The sequence below is a fragment of the Melanostigma gelatinosum genome (assembly GCF_949748355.1).
Source record: "Melanostigma gelatinosum genome assembly, chromosome: 15".
NCBI lineage: Eukaryota > Metazoa > Chordata > Actinopteri > Perciformes > Zoarcidae > Melanostigma > Melanostigma gelatinosum.
Genome location: NC_136648.1, coordinates 10975639 through 10990259, shown reverse-complemented (window position 1 = coordinate 10990259; position 14621 = coordinate 10975639). Strand labels below are relative to the sequence as shown.

The following is a 14621-nucleotide window of genomic DNA, read 5'->3' as shown; positions in this document are numbered from 1 at the left end:
CCTGCTCAGCACCACATGGCAGACAGACAAAGCTAGCCACTATCTAGTGAACATAGATGAGCATTAGAAGCTGAAGAGCCGGGTAATTCCCTCAGGATTTTGTCAGGACCAAAAACAAAGCTAAGTGTGAATATTGGAGTTACATTTGGTCCTAAATGAATGCTAATATTTCTACGTATCTGCTGGATTTTGCTGGAACGGGCAATTGTTTGCCACCGCTTAAGCTATGTCAACCATCCTTGTCAAATATGTGTGATTTTCAGCTTGTTGTGTGACTTGCTAACATATATTACAAGTAGAGCCATCTGAATGATTATCTTTGTTCTTTACAGCAGTATCTGATTTAAGTTTGATACCTGGCCGTGAGACTGGAGCAGCAGAGCTTTAAATGTATTGAAATGCGCACGGTCTGTTTTTATTGCTTATGATTTCAGGTTTTGCTTTTCGTGTTGAAACCGATAAGAAGCTACTCCCACGGGATATGTTCAGAGTCCATTCTGCCTGAGCTGCTTTTCACATTCATCCACTTACAAAGTGATTCATCAGCAGGCAGAGAACCCGTTGTAGATAAATCCAGTCCATTATCATTATTAAACTGAAGCAGGGTCAACGCCTACAAACTCTTCCTTGTTGAACCACTCCCATTAGGATATGGTGTAATACCTGTTTTGTATTTTCCAGTGGTTTCTGCAGCAGTATAACCACAAAGGCAAAGATGAACACCAATTGTTCACTGTGGCATGAAAGCCTGTTTGGGATGGGGGGTGGCGTATTTACACGTAGACATCTGTGGAATAGGCACGATATTGTCCAAAATGCTTAAATCATATTTCATCTATGAACACTGATACTCCGTCCAGACCAATACTGATTTCCATACAAGCAGCTGATTGAATCTCTCTCTCTCTTTCTGAGGATATATATCTTTGCTCTCTGGGGATATATATATTTGCTCAGAGTCATTACAGCACCAGGACAGACAGTCAGTCAGCCGAGCTGGAAAGAAATCCTCGGGGGAGATGAGGTGGCTTTGCTCTGTCAGACAGAAATCCAGCTTCCTCCCCTGTCTCTGAACTCAATCCTTTTTGTCTTATCTCACGAACATACGCTCAAGTCCTTGCAGCAAAACTAAACCTCTGTCCCTTACTGTTTTCCAGGGGGTTAGAACAACAAAGGCCACTCAAACACATCTGCTTTCACGCTTCAACGGGCCATAGCTGCCATCCAGTCGGATTGCAGGTGAATCTCATTGTGGAATTTGTAGAATTCTGTAGATGTCATATTTATAATTGTCTCTCACACTTGAACGGGATTCGATCTAATCCCCTGGATATGCTCATTTTAGAATTCCAGGTTTATGTTCACCGGTGCTTTCTGTGTGTGATTTGGCTGGCTGAAGCGAAAGTGACATAAAGGGGCTATGCCACCTGCTGGTCAGGTTCGTCATTGCAGCAACAAAGGTCAGCAGCTCAATCAGAATCAGCTTTATTGGCCATGTCGGCATATACATACAAGGAATTTGACTCCGGTTTCTCCGTTGCTCTCAAAGTAGCAGCTCAGCCAAGCACAGTTGCCTTTTTAAACATTTTATGAAGAAATACATTTTACACATCTATTACTAGTGAGTAAAATCAACAGGTTGGTTTATCGGCACTTTGTTTTATGTGCTTGTCAAGCAGCATGGGCATTTAGCTTTTCTTTGTATATTTTACACTCGTTTAAAAAAAAAAAAAGTTCGACAAGAATGGAAAAAGCAATCTTTGATTTTCTAAAAACATAAAACACAGACCTTTTGATAATTGTCAACATATCCATATGACCAATACAATACACATTCCATAATAAATATGTTTTTAATTGCATAGTTTGCAAAGCTAAGCTTCTACTTGGCTGGGCACGGATCAGACACAACTGATGTATTTACATCAACAGCAAAGACAACAGAAAACAACACGTTTAAACTGCATCAGCAATCATGACACAGCTGAGCTTTGCCGCCCTCATTGATGGCGTTGAGTCTTGTTAGAACGATGTCCTCCCATCCAAAGCTCAAGCTAATGCTCGTGCAGAATGTCAGAAATCAGAAACAATATGCGAGCAACAGTTCAACCCAAGCACACAGCGTCAGGATTTAACTGGCTTTCAAAGTGCATCAGACAGAAAGGAGCAAACGTAAGAGAATCATACGTCTGCAGATTGTTTTGCAGTACTACAAAGCTCGAGCTTTAGCGTGGGCCTGCAGGAGGGTGGCAGTATCAGTGTGGGAACCTTGCATGGCGATAGAGAGTGCAGTTTGACCACGCTGGGAGACAAACACAGAGAAAAACAGGAAAGATACAAATATTAAATTCTGAACCCACATTAAATCAGACAGTGTACACAGGTTATACAAATGCTGACATGCTTAAAGTGTTGTTCATGGTAGACATATCTGCTAAACCTCGTCGTTGTCATTATCATGATGATGTTAGCATTAGCGCAAAGCACCACTGGAGCTCACAGATCTGCTAGCATGGCTGTAGACTCTTAGTATTGTTTTATGTGAATAGTTGCCTCAAGGTGCAGAATTTAGGCTCCCAGAAGACAAATTAAATAACAAAACGATGTGCAAGGTTGCATTTCCTGTCCTTAAGATAAATGTCTTCATGTGTAATTTCATCAGACTTTAATTTGTTTCATTAATCTGGGTTTGTGTCAAGGCGAAACATGCAGAGTCGAGATAGGATGCCTGTGGTTGAAGGTCTTTTTTTTCTCTCTTGTAAACTCTACTTAAAATGCAGACTGTGTCAAAAGTAGAAGACACATTTGCATCCTCTCCTCCGCTCTCTTCGCTGCCTTCACTCGCTCCAGACTGGCAGATAAAGTATACTGTTAGCGGATTAGCTCATTTCAACCCTGGGAGATTGGCTTTACTGTAGCCCTGATTAATCCTGGGAAAGCTCTATTCAGATGCAGAATGTCAGACCACACAGTCAAAACATTGAAGCTTCCCTACGTCTACGCTCCTTTTTGTGTTCAGTTATATGAATAGAAAAGTGGATATGCTTTTTTGTTAACAAATAAAACAGGATTTCACAAGAGAAATGGAGTTGGAGTCATCACATGAACTCTAGATCTCTGAAATTGAATTTAATGGCGGTGCTGATGACCACAAACAACTAATACCACAGATAAGACAACCTGCATCTCACACTTTACGCACGGCATAGGGTTAGAGGAATATATTGGAGGAAAATTGTTACCTTATCATTCAGGGTGAGGTCACAAAGGCTCCTCTCCAGCAGCAGCCTTGCGACGTGTGTGTGGCCCCTCTCAGATGCGAACATCAGGGCCGTTGTTCCCTGGCTGTCCTGGAGGTTAGCGTCTGCTCCACAGCTCAGGAGCAGGCGAACCATCACAACTCGCCCATGTCTCACCGCCAAGTGCAGAGCTGTTTGTCCCGTCTGTGGAGAGGGAGAGACAGCAGGACAGAGACGGAACAAGTTAATTCAGAGATTACAAAAAAACTCTATTTATCTGTACTACTGTACACATTAGTTAGATACTGCTCATCTAACATGTCAGAGTTTAACACATATGTTGCCTTTTGAGGTCCAGTGTCCTGCTGAAGCACTTTAATCAAGTTTGGAAAGTCATAACGGCAGCCCACAAACCAATTGATGACATCATTTTGACTACTTATTATTTACGGTCTATGGTTTTAACAGACTTTGATGAAAATTTGAATTGTCTTAAGCCGATTGATGACATCAGGGTTACAATATTTTCTCAGACTTTTCAAAGCTCCCTTCAGAGAGAAATAACAAATCATACATAATACGTAAGAACTATTTTCTCAGGCTAAGTCTTTATCACAAATAACCAGATTTTTGTGTTTTAAATCAGTGGGATGACCCTTTAATATTGTGTGTGATTAAATTAAATCTTCCATTTACGACTAAAGCAGCCTGCACAGAATGCTGGGAGTAAAACTAGTCCACTAAAGTCCACTCTTTACCGAATGAAAATGACCCATGTTACATTGAAGCTGTTTGCACTGGATGGTTTGTACCTGGCTGGAGCGAATGTTAATGTTGCTCTGCTCCATTAGCTTGCGGACCACCTCCATGCCACCTGGACCATCCGGCGCTGTCAGTGAGGCCAGCATCACTGGTGTGTAGCCGGCATTGTTCTGAAGGCTCACATCACTCACACCTGTAAAACAAAGAAAAAAGTAACTTTCCCAATATGTACAAACCAGCTATATCTTTGCGCACCAGCTCTGGCAACACACTGCTATTACCTGTGTCCAGCATCTGGCTGACGATGCTGTAGTTGCAGTGGGACACGCTGTAATGCAGCGCTGTGTTGCCGTTGTCATCGGCCAGGTTGATCAAGAAGGCCGACAGTGAAGGCGTGGCCTTCTTCACTTCTCTCAGGTACACTGCCACCCTGCTGGCCGCTGAAGTCTCCTCGGCCGCCGCGCTGAACCAGTGCTGAAACAACACAACCAGGGCCCTTTTCTGGAAAAAGAGAGGGGAATATGGGAAGGATACACATTTGGGATGGAAACATGCAAACATGCTCTGCAGAGCTGAGGGGAACTGAAGAGTTGAGTGATAATTATCCTTGGGTTTCACATGATAGAAAATGTTTCCATTCGTTCATATATATACATAGTTTTTAGATCAAATGAAGTTCGGTTAATTTTAGCCTTTTCCCAATGTTAAATAAATCCGTTTTTTAGGTTTGATTGAATGTGCCTGTGGGCGAATCAGGACTGCTTACCATGTCATCATTGGGGTTATCCATGTTGTCCATGTGATCTTTGAGCACATGACAGGCAGCCAGAAAATCTGCGCCCACTGTCTCTCTGGAAGAAAGAGCATGTGTATGTGGGCATAAGGAAAGAGAGAATAGAAAGACATTTTGTCTCATAGCATAGCCTATTAGCTGTAGTTATTGGCTGAAGAGTAAACGCACCATTACATTTTCCAAACAATAAGTGATAAGGCGTTTGTTCCGGTCCTCTCACCTGCCCCCGGTGGTGGTTTCTGAGCCACAGTTCCCCTCCATCTGTTCTCCTTGGGGCTGTGGTTTCGTCTTGGCCGTTTTCTCAGCTTCCACAGACACTACGCTTCCATCTGTCCGCCCTGATCCTCCTCCCGATATCATCTGTCCGTCTGGGCTCGTTTGCGTCATTCCCTCCATTCGTCTCTTCCCTGGGACTCCATCCACCTGGACAGCAGCCATCTCCCGAGGGCTGATGCTGCTCTCCTTCTGCCCGCTCTCCTTCACTAAGTCCTGCCCAACCACATTTCCACTTTTACGTCTTTAAAACATAAAGAAAGGAGAGCAGAGCAGAGCAATTATGATGTTTGTCTCGGTCAGAACTAGAGCTTAAATAACCTCAAGTTAGTACGTCTTTCCATCAAAACTATGGTTTAAGCAATCATCATAACTCTAAAGGCTGCTGAAGTCAGAGGGAGTTATTCACTAACCCTTCATTAACACCCACAGAATGTAGGCTTTTTGACATCTGGGCGCATCCATCTGTCCTCATGATGGATTTTGAAGCTGCATTAGAGACAAACACAGAGGATATGATTTAAATATCACAACACAGCTGAACAACAGCATTAAACAGTACATATTTATCATGGTGTATGGCTTATACGCAGACATTTCTTCACAAAAAGCTACTCAGAACAAATATGGTGTCAAAATTGTTCACATCGATAAAAAATGAAGAGTAAATTGTGGGCCTGAATTTGACAAGGGAACATCATGATGTAGCCTCTTCTACAATAAATGGAGTTCAATTTTCAGTATTGACTTTCAAATTGGAGTAAAAGAAAAACTTCAGTAGTGTGAGTGTGAGTTTCTTTATTAAAACTAAAATGAGCTTTTGGTTTTTCAACAACAGCCAAAGTCTGCACATAAACGTGGTCTTCTTCCTGTGTTGCTACAGCTGTTAAGTTGCTACTGCTGTTAGCATAGACAACAATTCAACCATCAACCACATTCCCAACTAAAACAACAGTTTTTTGAGGCAGATTTGTGACGAAAATGTTACAATATTTTAATCATCACAGTGACATAATGTACAATCTGTGGACGACGTTACCTCCGTGTTGACTCCTCTCTCCATCACTGTTCCCTTGTTGGGTGTAGTAGGAGGTAAGGATCTCAACGAGTCCCATCATCTCCTGCTGCAGGGAGTTGACTTTGGGGTCTGGGTGCTGTAGAGGTTTGCCCTCCTTTCCTGACTCAGGGCCTACACACAAACACTCCCACTGCTGATCCAGGAGCCTCTTGACCTTCTTTATGTGGTGGCCGACCACTGCTGTTTGATCTGAAGCCTCTCCAGGGTCCACAGACACTGCTGCTTCTTGTTGTCGACACTTTTGTCCGTTTGTGGTAACAGTTCTTGCATCTGGACTTCTTGACACTTTATTATATGGTTCAATAGATCTCACCACCGTCTCATCTCCATCCTGGTCCACCACCACCCTCTCTGCACGGACCCACACTGCAGGATTCCTGATAAGGTGCTCCATCTTCTCATCTTTTCTGCTGCTCTCCTCCTGCTGCTCCCTCAGCAGCCCTACGGCCCTCTGCAGCTCCAGGCCAGTCTCATGGAGCTTCTGCTCCAGCACAGCTACTTTAGCCTGCAGGGACGTCACCGTCAGCAGCTCATCCAGATCTGTACTAGTCCTCCACTCGTGCGTGGGATTAGAGTTGTTTCGACTGACGCTGTGATTTCTAGGAAACATGGTGTGACTTTCATGCCGAGGCCTTTTGATGTCCTCTGTGCCGTAGTGGGACGAGGTGTAAGGGTCTCTGGTTCCATTCATTGAGGAGGGTGGGACATGTGGATTCAGGCCCAGACGGAGCCTTTGTCTTTCCTCTTGGAGGATGCAGATATGCGCCCTGAGCTCTGGAACCACCCTCACCTCCATCTCCAGCTCCCCGACACGTTCCAGGGCCTCCGTCAGGCGCCTCAACAGACCTGAGCAGTCCTGTGGTCGAGGGCTGTCCGGGGAGTAGAGGACGTCTTCACAGGAGGTGTTTCTATCTCCAAGGTGATCCCTTGAACTCCTGAGGCTGCTGAGGTCGTCAATGGACTCTGATCCCTGTCTCAGTAAAACTGTGAGTGGCATACTGGAGGCACGCAGGAGATGAGGCCTGATGTGCTCACCGAGAGGTTGCTCATCAAACTCCTTGATTCTGGCCTCCATCTCTGCCAAGGATTTGAGCCCTGTAGGAGAAAGTGGCGACCTGTGATAATTTGCCCAGGAAGAGTAGCCATAGTGATGGGCATCTGACAGTCGGGACCTTGGGCCAAGAGCTCCAGTAGATCCCCAGGGGCTCGAGCGGTAGCCACACCCAGAAGGGTTGAGTTGCCTGGGAAGAGTGCTGGCTCTAGGGCCTTTGCTTCGGCGCTGGATCGGCACTCTTTTGATTGTGTTGCCTTTCTCTATGTCATCTACGTATTTTAGGAAGTCCAGGTCAAGTCGAAAGCCATAAGGTGTTTCCACTGAGTACGGGGGCTTCCCTTTGATTCCATTCCCTGTTGTTTTAGGAGGACTGATATTTCCTGTAATCATCAAATCGGTAATTTAGTATCCGTCACAAATTCAGAACAATTCTGTCATGTTTGGGAATTTCTTTACCGTTTTGTCCTTCCATCCCTTTTTTGTCTTCAGTTGTCCAAACTATTTTCTAGTTTTCTGGTTGGACCTTTGGTATCTGACAAAACAAGCAAACTCAAATCAAAGATGGGTGTGAATTGAGCCAGCAACACATGGAAAACAGGACATTTTTACATTGGTTACTGTGTGGTTATCTCATACAATAATGAACACTTTCATGATTTCTGAGGGGAAAAGCAGATGAGTTTTGGCACTTTTACTCGAGGTTTAACTGTGGTACTTTTAATGGGAGACTCCATCTTAATTGAGTGACCAGATGAAGGATCACTCTGATCAGCAACAACACTTTTTTGGTTCTCCATTCACAATCTGCCTCTTATTCATTCTCCCACATGCAGCGCAAAGCACAAAACACAAACATTCAATTGCTTTATTTTTCATCTTTACTCTCATTCTCTTCTTTTACCCAAGACTTCTGTTTTTCTCACACTCCCACTGCTTCATTTTGTCCACGCAACAGCCTGCTATTATTCAACAGTGGCACGCCTGATGGTCACTTGATTACAGCTCTGCCATCCAGGACGAGAGCTGAAAATAGCTTGGGACTGTTTAGCCCAGCAGCTATGACCAGCGGAGCAAAAATATACTCCTACAGACATAAATACAGACAACCATTGTTGTGACTCACTACTTTCCTCCCTTCCTGCCCTCTCTGTGCCTCCTACTAGGTCTATAGTCTTCTGTCAGATCCTTGGTTTACTTTTACGGAACTGTCTCTGACTGTAACTTTCTTTTTCCTCTCCTTTTTTTACAGTACATGGCTCTATAATTCTGCTGACTCTCTCTTATTCTCTCTAAGATAGACAACAGTCTAGGTAGTCATGTCTTCCCTTACCTCCTTCTCTCAGTGTCTCTCCCTTCCAGCCTCACCTCTTCCCTCCTCCCGTCCTTCCTCCCCTCTCCTGACCACCAACCTCTGTGGCAGCTAGCTGTCCTCTTTAGGCCCCGCAGCCACCCAACCACAGTCCCAAACAATGTCAGCTATGCAGTAAACAGACAAACACCGCCAAATGTCCCTGCTGGGAATTTTGACCTCTGTCATTCACACAGTCTACGATGACGAGCGATAAACAGCAACAAATCTGCAATAAACAGTTACGAATGCGCACATTTTTACTAGCTGAAAACACTGACAAACGTACTTGCAAATGTACAAATACATGCAACTCTTGCATGCACTCTATGCATACCATGTCTGTTACATGTTGCCTTTATAGTTCCCAGATCACTAGAGTTTAAAATGTTCGGATACTATTGCCACTGTGATCCCTGAGTTTTGGTACTGATTTAAGATTTAAGTTTTTTTAAACTTTCGGAAAAAAAGCCGCAAAATGCTTTTTTCATTGAAAAGGAAAATTTGCCAATTTTCAACCCTATCACAATCTATCTGAGTTAGAGATGCAGTGTGTTAAAACGCCTTTAGTTCTTGTTCTCTGTGTCTCTGGGGCGCAGCTGCAAAATCAGTTTTTCCAGTGACATTACAGTGACATCATTGGAGGCAAGGAAGAACTGCATACCGCCACCTCAGCTTTGGTAGCTACGGGGCACAATGCTCTTCGCTTGTATTGCAAAGTTGTTGCATTTCAAACAGCGAAATGGCATCCGGAAATATGGGTGCAAGGATTCTGGCTGACTTGGATATTTAGCCACATTCAGCCAGAGGGAGGCCTGCAGCGGGGAGGTTATGGCCAGCGTCTTAAGCCTGTCTTAGTACGGCGTGAAAGAGAAACTTAAATTCAGACTCAGTACGGTTGTATTTTTCTGTTTGGATGTAAGAATATTTCCTTCATTGAGATTTTGTTTCCTTCATTTTGTTTATCTATCAGAATAAAAGCTAGCCTGTGTCACGAAGCAAACTCGCCGCTCGCATGCAATGAATCCTGTTGCATGTAGGCACAGCCGGAAAGCTCCGCAGCAGGAGGGATCAGCTTTCTCCGTCACTATAGCATGCACTGGGGAATGTGTTTGTCTTGTGGACTACATTTACCATTAGCACTGATTGGACACCCACGAAAAACGTGGCAAATTTCCCCTTTGAGCAACGGTTTTCAACTATGACAACTAACATAGTATAAATTAAAATTGTAAACTGAAGACTGAAAGCTACAATAACATTTGAAACATTTGCCAGATTTTGGCACCTGATAGTTTTTCAAACTTTTAATTCCTGTTGGTTCCAAAAAAGTAAATATGTTTAAGTAAAATAAGTGAGTCAGTAAAAAGTAATAATACTATTTCAAATATTTTCTTTACTTGAAAAGGATTTATCATATTAGAATTACTTCTCACTCTCAGTTCTGTTCTTTAGCCCTTACAGAAAGCTAATACACGTGTTCAGCTTTGAATCTGATACACTGTGTTGTTCTGCCAGTGGGCTTTTATGATGTTGAGTGGGGTCTCTCAGCACTCCATCTGACAAGTCTAAGATTAGCCTTTCCACGTGGGTGTTTAACTAAAGTGCATGTCAAGAGACATGACCCAGGCATGGGTCTTCATTTTACAGAGTAATATCGGATCATTCGATGTCCTCCAGGTAGACAAACAAACTAGGAGAACAACAGAATCAATCATGTTGTTTAGAGCTAGTGAGGCATTAAGTTGAACAGAAGACCCTAATGTTGACTACAAGCAGAGACTGTATTCTCCATCGACTCTGTTAGTCTGCACTGTACAGCCGAGCACCTGTTACATCTCAATCAGTCTCACTGCTGCTCAGTCATCAAGTGGTGAATGCAGGCTGCAGTTCAAAAGAATAAAAACACTTGCAGGAAAATCTTTTACATTTGTGCTTTGCAGTAAAAGATCAACAGTCTATCTTGTAAAAAGTATTTGTTTTCTTGCTGCGAAGAATGATGCTACTCTCTTATCTGTATGCTAAGCTATGCCGGGAGATTGTTAGCTTAGTTTACCATCAAGACTGGAGAACAGCTATATAGGTCTAGCTCCAGGACCTCTGTAAAATCCCCACAATTATTTTAATTAGCTTCTACTTGCTAATGCTAATTAGTGAGCAAGGCATCTGTACCTCGGGACAGAGCCAGGCTAGCTGTTTCCAGCTGCTTCCAGTTTCTATGCTAAGCTAAGTTAGCCGTCTCTTGCCTAGCTGTCAGACAAGCAAAGTAAAAATCCAAACTGCTGAAGCCCACAAGTTTCTTTCTTAATACAGACAGACTTTCTGACCAGGTTACCACAAAGGAAACATAGTAGAGTCATTGCCTAACTCTCCACATTTCTGTGGCACGGATTTTAATTGTGTATGCGAGTCGGCCCACCTCACAGGAAACCCGAGAAATGAACGTAAAAAGCTTTGCCTTTACCAAAACAGGCTCCATCCAATGCTGCCTATGCACACATTGCACTCAATCCAAAGTCAAGCATCAGAGTGAGGGAGTTATCTAAATTTGCTTTGTATCCAGATTAAGCTCTTGTTGTTTTTCAGTTCATTAAATGTCACCGTTTTTTAACCGTCCCTTTTATTTAGTTTGGGTTCTTTTCATCTTTCTGTTCCCACAACAGCAGCTCTCGTCCTCTGGGTAGATGTATCACTTCTCACACAGGCTTTTTAAACGTCCTGCATCAGCACAAACCGTGTAATCATAATATCTCTATGCACAGCATTCTTTACCAAAGCCACAAATTTAATATGAACTTATGACACAGCAAGAGGACCTCAGATAAGGACGAGGGGATCGTGTTGGACTTCAAATTTAAGTCAGAAGACGATAACTACTAGTATAGTCACTAATTGTACCAGCATGTTGCAGCGCTTATTTTTAGCCATTTTTGGCTCGATGGCAATGTCGGTTGGTTGTTCCGTCACTTTGGTGCAGACCGAAATATCTCAACAACTGTTGAAGGGATTGTGATTAAATTGCGTACAGACATTCATGGTCCCCAGAGAATGAATTCTAAAGACTTTGGTGAATCCTTGACTTTTCATTCAGTAGGTTCATTCATGAGATTGACATGTGCTGTTTTGAGTGAAATGTCTCAAAACATATTGGATGCTTGCCATTCAATTTGATACACATATTCATGTCCTCCTCAAGATAGATTGTGATAACTTTGGTGATCCCTTGACTTTGCATCATTAACTCAAAAAGTCAATATGTCCAACACTATGGTTTGTGACTAAAACCCAATGACATTTCCATCAGCCGCAGCTGTACTTTGTGTTTGGTGCTAATTAGCAAACATGCTGACATACTAAAAATATAATGTGATGTTAACATCTTGCTCAAATCACCAACATGTCTTCTGCAAGTGTAACCTCGGTCTTTTTACAACTTATGGAACAACATACATTCATTCTTGTTTTTTTTGTTTCCATGGGTTCACATGGGGTAATCTATCACATTGTCACAGCCACCAATCACTGTTTAACACTATAATGTGTCTTATAATGTGTAAAATGTGTCTAAAATGTGAGAAAATAAACGTAATCCTGAACTTTAGACCTTACAGGGATGTTTCAGAGATATCCCCATGCTCTTTGCCCATCTCTGTCTATCTGTCTGTACAGTATGTGTACAGACAGTACACATGTTTTCCTGTCTATGTTCTGTTCTCGGAAAAATCATTCCTCTCCTCCACTTTTTGGCTGTACAGACTGCGGTTTTCTTCAGTTCATATAAGCCTTGTCTTCTGTTTGGAGTTGATTTAGGAACCAAAGCCAACAGTTTGGACTCAAGATCCCTTTTCCCTCCTGGTTTAACTCTCTTCTTTTTTTTATGTCAAACTCACATTTTTCCCTCACTGTCTCCATAAAAACTTCCTTGAAATCCCTTGAGTTATATGACAATTTGTCCGTTTTCCTGTTTTAATTTTGGGATTTTGGATCACTGGAGTCCTGGTTGTTGTCCAACAGCAACAGGGTCAGAGTTGCATTGTGGCATCTAAGCCGTGCGTGGTATGTGGAGCCAAAGCTCATAGGATGAAACAGCTGCCACGGACTTCACGCTTGGAAGAAAACTACGGTATGTTAGCATTGCAAGCTTAAAATAGAAAGTGTGCTGCCTTGCGTGTGTGCATGTGTGTGGTCACGTGGACATTGTGTGTTTGTTCTTGTGTATTTCTGTACAGTAAAAGTAAATAAAATGTAAATATAATTAAACATTTAATCTTTAAAGGGCAAAGTTATTAGTATTCAGCACAGGCCCAGAGCTCTAATCCACACAATTTGTTAAATCACTTTATCGTCAAAAGCTTTTCTGACCCTGACTTTAGATCAGCCTGTCCCAGATCTAAAGACTTTCAAGGTCAATATTTAGCATCTCGGCTCTGACTAACAATCCAACCCAACAGTCCTCCACTGTCTGAGAGATATGAGATCAACATTAAACCAGAGCGTACCTGATGACATGTGTTCAGCAGTTTTCTCCACTTTGTCTTGGTGATGTGAGGGCGTGTTTGTCAGCCAGCCCACTACTGTCTGCTGTCAGCTCAGTTCAGTCTGTCTGTCCGTCTCCTGAAAAGGCGAAGAGGTGCTGTCAGGAAGAGTGGCATGCCACGGCTGTTTGGGAAATGCCAATGTGCGGCCCCTGCCATAACAGAAGCTGGATTTGCTTGTGTGTAAAAGAAAGCACTGGAGGCAAGGAGGGGCTTTTGAGCGGTACCTCCTGTCCAACGACACTGACGAGTGGGAAGCTAGGCACACAGAACCACACCCATTCCTTCAGAGAGCAGCCAATAGGAGTTCAGAGGAGTAGCCTGGGACCCTGGTGATAACATGTCAAAATATGGAGCATCTGGCGAAGTAACAGAAAGTTCCAGAGTCACCTTACTGTTGTGTACCGTCCATAATCCTCTCAGATAACATCAGTGACCACGCAGTGCCTCAGAGACCACCCTCGTTCAGAATGTGTAACCCTAGCCAGTGCTATGTGGTCTCTGGCCTCGATATGCAAGTAAACAGGGGGAGAGCAGAGGGCTTGCTGCCATCCTTGGGGGTTAATTCTTTTAGTGCATACCTCTCATTCTCCATGGATCCTCTTTCAACCCGCACCCGCCATCTTCCTTTGGGGCACTAGCATCATGCCAGGAAAGCCTTTCCTCTGCTCCTTTTAAAAACAGTGGAGAATGAGAAACAACTGTCTGGTCTGGTTGCCTGTCTTTTCTCACCAAAGTCGTTGCGAAAAAGAGGAAGTTGCTTTTGTAGTCATGCTAGCAGCACAGATTTAGGGCTGACAGTGTCGGTCTGTTCACCACTTTGATCCAGACTTGAATATCTCAGACTTGAATATCACCACAAACTCCTGTTTACAATGTTTAGTGAGGTAATCAATCAGGAGAGAAGTAGAGTCATTTTCTCATCGATTTCTATACAATCAGACTTCTTTTTGCAACCAGAGGAGTCGCCCCCTGCGGACCATTAGAGAGAATGCAAGTTTGAGGTGCTTCAGTTTTTAGAATCGGAGGTTACCACTCGGGATTGACACAATATGTTGAACAGATACGCCACCATGAGGTTCATATTTTAGGTTTTATGTGACATGTCTCAACAACTAGTGGATGGATTGCCATGACATTTGGTACAATCATTCATGTCTGCTTGAGGATGAATTATGATTTTTTATTTGTAGATCCCTTAACTTTTTAATAATCATTACACCTGCTCAGCATTAACAGGATAGGATCGACACTGTGAGCATGTTATCATGCTAATAAGCATTTAGTTCAAGGTACAACCCCACATAGCCTCTATGGCTGGAGACTCTTTCTGATTCTGTTTATTCTATACAGTTAATACCTGTCTTTTCTCTATCTAATCTATATTTTGTGTCTATGTTTGTGTTGGGGTGCAGTAGGCTTGGTTTGTCTCTTCAGGCCAAGATAAATGTATTTCTCATCAAGTACAGCCTACAGTATGGGCCTTACAGTGAAAACCAGCAGCATCAAACTTTTAAAATAAACTGAGCAATGTAATGG

General features: G+C 43.1%; 1 protein-coding gene across 1 annotated transcript; it reads right to left on the bottom strand.

Moving 5' to 3' along the window:
- Window positions 1-1469: 1469 nt before the first annotated feature.
- On the bottom strand, window positions 1470-13217 carry LOC306789329 (KN motif and ankyrin repeat domain-containing protein 2-like). The gene is made up of 10 exons (XM_079285229.1): window positions 13047-13217; window positions 7656-7731; window positions 6107-7579; window positions 5481-5556; window positions 5015-5311; window positions 4768-4852; window positions 4283-4502; window positions 4052-4194; window positions 3243-3443; window positions 1470-2302 (listed from the first exon to the last, which is right to left on the bottom strand). Exons 2-10 carry the CDS (start codon window positions 7669-7671, stop codon window positions 2210-2212), a joined length of 2604 nt encoding a protein of 867 aa, XP_079141355.1. The 5' UTR covers window positions 7672-7731; window positions 13047-13217; the 3' UTR covers window positions 1470-2209.
- Between the last annotated feature and the right edge of the window lie 1404 nt (window positions 13218-14621).

Excerpts from the sequence above, each read along its gene's own strand:
- LOC306789329 (XM_079285229.1), bottom strand. Across the intron at positions 4,853-5,014 it reads GAAACCACCACCGGGGGCAG|AGAGACAGTGGGCGCAGATT; the intron begins GTGAGAGGACCG and ends TCTTTCTTCCAG. Across the intron at positions 4,195-4,282 it reads CAGCCAGATGCTGGACACAG|GTGTGAGTGATGTGAGCCTT; the intron begins GTAATAGCAGTG and ends TTTGTTTTACAG.